General features: G+C 36.4%; 1 protein-coding gene across 1 annotated transcript; it reads right to left on the bottom strand.

The window, feature by feature from the left end:
* Positions 1 to 302: 302 nt before the first annotated feature.
* On the bottom strand, positions 303 to 2,840 carry LOC148943933 (uncharacterized). The gene is made up of 2 exons (XM_089101443.1): positions 2,536 to 2,840; positions 303 to 1,420 (listed from the first exon to the last, which is right to left on the bottom strand). The coding sequence occupies exons 1-2, from the start codon at positions 2,595 to 2,597 to the stop codon at positions 829 to 831; spliced, it is 654 nt and encodes a 217-aa protein (XP_088957569.1). The 5' UTR covers positions 2,598 to 2,840; the 3' UTR covers positions 303 to 828.
* Positions 2,841 to 9,372: the final 6,532 nt, after the last annotated feature.

Here is a 9,372-nt window from a genome sequence, read left to right as displayed (position 1 = left end):
TTGGATGCCCTGAAAAGACTTTTGACAATATAGCCGCCACTGCACTTGCAATGTCATTTCCGGTCCGCCCTCCAATCAACTCAGACCAGAGAGCACAATAGATCTCCTTTTTCGTCTGTTTACTTGGATCTGGTTCAGCACTGTCCTTGTAATGCAGCACAGCAGTCAAGTTATAAGTATTGATCTTTCTTTTGTAAAAGAAACAAGATGCGTTCCCTCTTGGCAATGCAAATACATTTTCCAGATCAAAACAGAGGACTGGCTTGGTAAGCACTCTATCCATATCTCTTTCTACTTTGGTTTCTGCTTTTGACCTTTTATGATTTTCAAAAATAGCTCGTTTTTCGTCAGATACCGTAATTCCATTCCTGCGTGCAACATCAAATTCTTCGCACAAATCACACCGGTCATTTTTTGGTGTGTGGAACGACAAGTTAAATTCCGTATTGAACACTTTCCTGTATACAGTTTCTGAGGCACTCTTGCGGCCCTCATCTTCGCACTTTTCACAATATAAGCTATACATCCGAGCCATGTTCAAGTTAGACTCCAAATATTGTTTGGAAGTCTCAGCCCTTCGATAGTGGGACTCGATCTTTGGAAAGGAGTTAATGTGGTTACGTATGAAGTCCATGTCTTCCTCTGATGTTTTGTTTTTGGCGATCTTCTTCCTTGGAGGCGTGGGCGTTCCGCAGGTATTCTTCTGCTCGTGAGCGTAGTGCACTCTCCTCTCGGTTATGTCGAACGTTGTCAGATAAAAAGATCTGCAAACCTGCCTTTCTTTTCCGTTGATGACAACAAAATACTGGTAGGTGTTTTTCCTCCTTGTCACTTGTTTTTCTTCTTAGGCAGGCACTTTGTGGTTTTCAGATAAAACATTTTCTTCATTTCAGCAGACAATTTCCAGAAATTATCAAAAGCATTCTGTCTTTTTTCGGGTGGGATTTTGTGACATTCGTAGAAGCAATCTTCAGTACACTTTGAAGGCTGCACAGAACGGACTCTGCTATGCGTTTTCTTAGTCTTGGGGTTAACGTAGGCAGTCCCATCATTATTTGCTGTCTTGATCTTAGTTTTTATCCATTCGCTTTCATTCCTCAATCTTTTTCTCGTTGATTTTTTTCCAGGGTCAACGCCTTCTGTGCCATTCCTATTTCCAGCTACAGGCTCTGTAAAAGAATTTGAACCTCTCTCGACATCTTCAAAATAACTAGTTTCATTATTCCGATTAGCTTGTCCATAATCAGTCGAAACATAAACCAAGGGCAACGGGGAATCGGAAAGAACTCTTTCACCTGCATCAGCAAAGCTTGACTCGTCTTTGTAAGAAATGATGCTCGGTTCATTTGCTGATGAGCACTCAGCAATACTCGGTGCATATTCCGAATCTTCGTCAGAATTCTCAAGGTCTTCGTCAGAGCTGTAAAAGAAAAAAAAATTATAGTGGTTACTCCAGCGATGGGCTCAGTGAAGAACTGCAGGTCAGGAAAATGAAATTTTCAGTAGACTAAAGATAGGCTTTGTAAGGATAGACTAGTCTAGGCCTAGTAATAGCAAAACATATTTTTAGCTCTAATATTTATTAAAGGGGAGAAATCCGATAAAGAAAAAAAGGAAATATACCATTAGATTTTCTATTTCCTTGTCTATTCCCCCACAAAGCCAGATACACCTTTAGGCTTAACAAAACAGTTTGATTTTTCTTTAAACTAGCTTTATTTGGTAATACACATCAGCTGCTGATGAAGAACTGGGTATATTATCCAAGCACCCCTGGTGTTTGGATAATCACTAACTTTGGACAAGCAACCGAGCATAATTTGATTCAAATAGAGCCTATATTTCCAAGCAAGCTCTTAGTCTTGCATATGTATAGATTTAGATTACCTTGTTGGGATTAGCTCAATTTGATCTCAGAAACTTTTTTATACTGAAAATTAAGCTTAAAGAAAAGTTAGCAAACCCTAGTAGCCTATTTTTTCTTTACAGCACATGTCTGGGATTGAATCTATTTATGTTTGAGTGGTTTTGTATCCTACAAGGCCTATAGGATCATGTGTTTAAGATTGGGCAGTATTTTCTAGAATTAGCCTAGGCTATGCTTAAACTAAATTGTGTATTTGTCATTAGACTCTACTATTAACTATCAATGCATTCAAAACATTCAGCAATCCATATGGCTAAAATATTCAGCCTAATCAAATAGCCTAGGCTAGCCTACTTGTTCAAGAAAATTTGATACTTCCTTTGAGTTCTGCAAATTAGCAAATCGCATTATGAGATGGTGCAGTGGTACAATAATGTGCGTAAATAGACAAGACAATTCTGTTATCTAGGAATAGAACCATATTCCTAATTCAATGCTGTTTCCAAATCAAACTATATATGCACCAAAAATCATAACAAATCAGGTAGCCTATTTGATATACTCTTGGGTAAAGGTGCAGTGTAGCTCCCCCTGTACTATAGGGTGCAGAGACCCTACTCTATACTATACTATCGGGTGCAGAGGCCTAGAAGAAATCGACACTTTACCTGCCAAATTCATCAAAAATTGCTTCAAAATCCCTCGCCAAGTTTTTCCTTGGACGCGCCATTTTCTTCTTCTCTGAAGTGCGTGACGGCAAAACAGCCAGATACGACAATTTTCCAATACGACAATTTCGCTAGCGGATTATCAGCGATAATGTCCGATACGACAAATGGTTTTTGGTCTTTTACTCAGGAACGGTAGCCAGTAGAGCAAAACAAAAAGCAGATTCAGATTCTACGCAAAATTTTACACTAGATGGCATTCATAACTCAATTTTGGCCGGAGATGCCTAATACGACAATCATCCTCCCAGCCGACGACATATCAATACTCCAGTGGAACATACAGAAAATAAGTTAAATGAACTAATATCTTTTATGAATAGTAATTCCATCAATATTGCTTGCCTCCAGGAAACTCATTTAACCCAAAACCAACAAATTAAGTTTCTGGGATACACTATCCTGAGAAAGGATAGATCATCAGAGAGAAAAGGAGGTGGAGTAGCTTTAATAGTTAATAATAATATAAATTCTGTGGCATCAACTTTCCAGATTTTGTAAATGATGTTGATGCAATGGTATCAGTGTTTGGCTGAATAATACAAAAACTTACATAATAAGCTTTTATAACCCTAATGACCAAACTACAGATGCCATGGATTTCTTCAGCTATATAAATAATTCTAATATGTTTAAAAATATCATTATTTGTGGAGACTTTAATGCCCACAGCCTTTTGTGGGGGAATAAACCAGCAAATAAAGATGGTAAGTTCATTGAGCATATGACTTCAAATAATAATGAATTAGCTGTTGCTACCCCTCCAAACCTGAATACACATTTCAACCCCAAAAGTGGCAGTTTCTCTACAATCGACCTACAAATTGTGTCTTTAAATATTTTGAATAAAATTTATATAAATAAAATTGATAGTCTATGAATTGACCACTTTGCCATAGTTTGCTCCCTAGGTGAACCTGCTGAATCTCTATCACATACCTCCAAATATATCAACACCAAAGAAAATTGGCCTATGCTCCAAAATAAGCTAAATGATGAAATTACAAGTTTCACCCAAAATTCATGCATTTCAAACGCAACAGCTGACACACATGCTGAAGTTTTGGCATCTTTACTAATAAATAAAGCTAATCATGCTATCCCCAGGACAACACCCAGGAAAACCTTCCCTAAACATATTCCCAAAGCATGGTGGACAAATAAATGCCAAAATAAATGGAGAACAAAAAAGGCAGCTAGGAGAACATTCTTTAAAAAACCATCATCTACTATATATTTAAAAAAATTACAAGCAGAATCTAATCTAAAAAGGACAATAATAAATGCTAAATATAACTACTGGAATAATTTGGCAAATAATCTCTCCAGAGAAACACATGAGCCAATTATACATAAAGTCATCAGCCACATCTGTTGGGAAAAAATTCCCCCAACCCACTCCTGTATGAGCTTATACATAATAATACCCATTATGACAATGATAATGAAAAAGCTAAGCTATTTACCACTCTTTTTGTTAATAAGCTAACATCAAACAACTGTAGAAAAATACCCCCGATTTCTATAAACCCAACTTCCCAACCTGACCCAGGATCTGATCCTATAATCAGACCATTTTCAATCCAGGAAATGAATAATGTAATACACCTTATTAGTATCAAGAATAGTATCATCTATGACAGTATACACCCTACATGTATAAATAATCTCACACCTTCTTACAAACATGATCTTCTAAATTGTTATAATTATGCTTGGGCTTCATCTATGTTCCCCAATATCTGGAAATGTTCGTCCCTCTTACCAATACTAAAGAAAAATAAACCCAAAAGTAACCTGGAGTCTTATAGACCCATAATGATTACTCCTGTGATGGGGAAAATAATGGAGAAAATGATATAATACCTACTCTTCTGGTTTGTTGAAAAAAATAATATGATCTCTCACACTCAAACTGGCTTCAGAAAACACCATTCCTCAACAGATGCTTTCATATTGTTAACAAATGCAACAAATGAATCATTCTCAAATAATAATGTCCTAGTTGCAGCTTTCCTAGACTTTGAAGGGTATATGACAATGTGAGCCACCAAATCCTTTTAATTAAGTTTGCAAACCTTGGACTACCCTCCAAGCTAGTATCTCTTATAAAATCCTTCATAGAATTGCGAAGTTTCATTGTTTGTGTAGGCTCAGCCTGTTCACCCCCAAATACAATAACCAAAGGCCTTCATCAGGGAGCAGTCCTCAGCTGCCTTCTTTTTGCCCTGTATCTCTGGGACATGAATCTCCCCCACACGAATCTACAATATGCTGACGATCTGGTGCTATGGTCATCTGGCAACACCTTTGAGATTGCACAGTCAAAGCTGCAAAAGTCAGTTTTCCAATTTGAAAATTCTCTCAACATTCAGATTTACCCATCGCCCCTACCAAGTCAAAAATAATCCAATTTCACCGAAAGCGAAATCATATTAATGTAAGATTAACTTTAAATGGAACAACTATTCCAGAAGATAATCATATTAATTACCTAGGTCTCATGCTTGACCAAAAACTTAATTTCCACCTCCACATTTCAAACACAATAAAAAAAATGCTATAGAAAAACAATTATACTCAGAAGACTTCTTTCTACACCCTGGGGCTGTAAGGAGAAAACCTTACTCCAGTTTTATAAATCACATATAAGACCCCATATTGACTATGGGCTCTTTGTCTATGGTGCACGTGCAAAGAACCAAATGCAAAAATTGAAACAATACAAAAAAATATAATGCGTCTCGTATTCGGTCTTAGGGAACAAACAAGCACCAATTTTCTGCCCATGGAGAGTGGATTAACAACAATAAGGGAGAGACGTAGCTTTCTCTTGACAAAACATCTTACACAAATTGAATCAAATGGCTCACACACCCACCATAATTGGTTAAGAAATCCAGCCATGTATAGAGGCATTGCAGATGAGTATGCCAATATTCAGAATATATGAAAAACACAGCAGCAACATTTAAAGAAATTTAGATTAAATTTCTTGTGAATTATTATCTCAATTATTCAGTAGTTGTACCCAACGAATCTTGCTCAAATCCTCCTCAGGGCCATACTGTGGTGTTTCTTTTGATCCTGAAACTTTCCCCTTAGTAGAGTGCAGACGGTTTATTATCATTGTATTACCCTTTCTTGTTTTAGTTTTGTTTTAGTTTAAAGCTTTTTCCAATAGGCAATGATATGAAGCCCTCAAAAAAAAAGTCCCCCCAGATCCCACCCCAAATACCAGTGAAACTGATACCCAAATTGGCTGGTCAAGCTCACTATCACAAAGTTCACATGATAGCTCCAATACTGAGAATAGGACAATGATCAGTGTAGGGGCTAATGGCAATATAATTGATGATAATGGGTTTCAAGAGGTCCTTTCTAGAAGCTCTAAAAAAGGAAAAAAATCTCCCCAATCAAAAGCATTTCCCCTCTCCCTCCCCAAGATAATCCCTCCCAAAACTTAGGAATTTACCTTAAAATTTCTCCTATTACCCCCTTTGAAATAAAAAAGATTACTACAATAAGAGTTGCAATTTTCAAATTGATAAAATCAATGTTCTCTAGTAATATTCACCGTGATGGATCTCTGTTAATAGCTGTCCAAGATCAAAAATCAGCAGACACAATAATTAATCTGAAATCCCTTCTGAATACCCCAATTAATGAATCTAAATGGAACCCGAAAGAATCCCCAACAAAAATAGTGGTTTATAATGTTCCCCCAGAAATGCCCATTCAGGAGTTGAAAGAAGGGCTCTCAGATGGGGCTGGCAACACAATCCTAGTTGAGGATGTTACCCAACTTGGTAAACCTAACTCTAATGGCCTAAAAACAAGTAGATCCTTCTTATTTACACTGAAGGAAAAAATTAATATCCCAAAAAAGTTATTCCTATTTGGGCAAATCAAACAGCACAAGGAATACAAACCAAAGCCTATCCAGTGTCAGAAGTGTCTCAAACTGGAACACACAACAAACAAATGCAACGAAATTCTCCTAGAGTGTAGTAATTGTAAAGCACTCCATCCTAAAGTGTTGACAACTTGCAACAACACTCAGCCTACATGTATCAATTGCAAACGCCCACATGAATCTACCAGTAAATCACTATGCCCTGCATATAAGAAAAGAACACTAACACTCCAAATAGCAACAGAGAAAGCCATTCCATACCCCTTTGCAGCAATGGAAGCAAATGCTGCCCAACAATACCACATAAAGCCCGTAATGAAACCAACCAAACCCCCTCCGTCCAGCGCCCCCCCTGCATCAAGTACCCCGTACAAAACATCATGCTCTCAGCCCTCTTGCTCACAACCCTATCAGACGGAATCACCAAGTAAACAAGCCTCCTTGCCTAGTGAGATCAGGTCAGCCTGGCCCCCCTCTCCAGAAGAAACAACCCAGAAACACTACCAGGAATTAATCACTTAACTGACAAACAGGATGCACAACCAAACATGCAATCCCCAAATATATGTTTATTCATTCTAAACTGTAATGCAGTTCAGCCCATGAACATACATCAACTACAGAAAACAAAAATCATTGCAGATTTGGCAAAAATCTACATCCTGATTATGTGCTCATTCAAGCAAAAAAAGATCTTGCTTTACTTTTAACAAAGCTGAACATTGATACACGGTCATATGAAAAATAAATCAACAACACAACACATATCAATACTCCAGTGGAACATAAGATCACTCACAGAAAATAAGCGAAATGAACTAATATCTTTTATGAATAATAATTCCATTAATATTGCTTGCCTCCACGAAACTCATTTAACCCAAAATCAACAAATTAAGTCTCTGGGATATACTATCCTGAGAAAGGATAGATCATCAGAGAGAAAAGGAGGTGGAGTAGCTTCAATAGTTAAAATAAATATAAAATTATGTGGCATCAACTTTCCATATTTTGCAAATGATGTTGATGCAATTGGTATCAGTGTTTGGCTGAATAACACAAAAACCTACATAATAAGCTTTTATAACCCTAATGGCCAAACTACAGATGCCATGGATTTCTTTAATTATATAAATAATTCCAATATGTTAAAAAATATCATTATTTGCGGAGATTTCAATGCCCACAGCCTTTTGTGGGGGAATAAACCAGCAAACAAAGCTGGTAAATAGATTGAGAATATGACTTCAAATAATATTGAATTAGCTGTTGCTACCCCTCCAAACCAGAATACATATTTCAACCCCAAAAGTGGCCGATTCTCTACAATTGACCTACAAATTGTGTCTTTAAATATTTTGAATAAAATTTGTATAAATAAAATTGATAGTCTATGTACTGACAACTTTGCTATAGTTTGCTCCCTAAATGACCCTGCTGAAACCCGATCACACACCTCAAAATATATCAACACTAAAGCAAATTGGTCTATGTTCCAAAATAAGCTAAATGATGAAATTACAAGTTTCACCCAAAATTCATGCGGTTTAACCCATTTAAGATTCTTCTAGTCAAAAATTGAGCTCGTGAGGGGACTAATCAAAAAGCCATCGCTATAATTAAAAGTGGGGTAAGCATTATCAATCAATTAGATAAAAAAGAGGAAGTTGGATCAAATATTGAGAATAGATTCGTTATCTAATTAACTAAAAGTTATATAATTAACTAACATTTATTTATGCTTAACAAGTTGAATATAACAAATTCAAACAAGTTCTACCATATGTTCTTCTTAGTCTGTTAGGCCACTTAAATCTGCTTTTCTTCCCAAATAGAAAAACAAATATCAAAGCTGACAGAATATACAGGGTTAATGGTAAAATGGAAATTTTGTTTTGATTTTTTTTTCCACATTGTGACTGGTTAGGTTAGGGCTCGAAATTTAATTTGCAAGAAAAGTGATTATTATATTCAGAAAGAGCTTAATAATGGGTATCAGTTGGTATGTTCACTTTATTTGTAGGCCAATAATATGGATTGCTCCATGTTTACTGAAGTATATATCTCAACTCCTTCTCCTTTAGAGGGTGCTGAGCTGCTGACCTTTAAAATCTTAGTATTATAAAAGTAAAACCTTTTAAAATTACTCTTCAGGTAAAGCAAAGTAAAGGGAAAGCCAAATAACAGGAATCGCGACTTCAAAAATAAAACAGGAGAAATAAAATGAAAATTGAGATATATGATATTTTGTCAAAATTTGAATGTTGTGTCAAGTAGGCAAACTTTTATGACTTAGAAACCAGAAGAGTTCCAGCCCCAGTAACTTGGCAATAGGACTACATTCCTGGAGTATGCTTTGTCACTTGCATGATATTTTCTCTACCTAATGTTCTTCTAATATGTTTCTCGGATACTCAGTTTTAAGGAAATATGTCAAAGTAAGATAAAAATATACTGCTTTATAAACAAATTTGAGCTAGGCCTATATATTTTCACATTAGGGAGTGGGGGTAAAGTATAGCATTTCTGCATGGCTAATGTGTTTGGTACATTTATTGTGCATAATATGTAGTAAGAATTGTTTTCTAACTTCACACTGTCCAACTCCTTTCCTCTTACCTCCCCCCCTAATGTGCAAATACATAGGCCAAATTATATATTTTCCACCTATTCCGTCACTTCTCTTTGTCTTGTTTCACACTAAGCTGAAAGAAGCTAACAAAACAAAGATGGTTCTATAGGCTAATGCATCAATGAATGAACAACTTGAGTGGTAGGGGCTTTAGCATGCAAGTAATATGCTTTTAAGCCATGGATTTACTGCTGAAAGTTCCATTTTCCTGACATAGGCTAACCTCTCT

Source organism: Artemia sp. Qi Xiang Cuo, chromosome 15 (genome assembly GCF_049724085.1).
Source record: "Artemia sp. Qi Xiang Cuo chromosome 15, ASM4972408v1, whole genome shotgun sequence".
Taxonomy (NCBI): Eukaryota; Metazoa; Arthropoda; class Branchiopoda; order Anostraca; family Artemiidae; genus Artemia; species Artemia sp. Qi Xiang Cuo.
The sequence above is the reverse complement of the archived record's forward strand: the minus strand, read 5'-3'. Positions and strand labels throughout refer to the sequence as shown.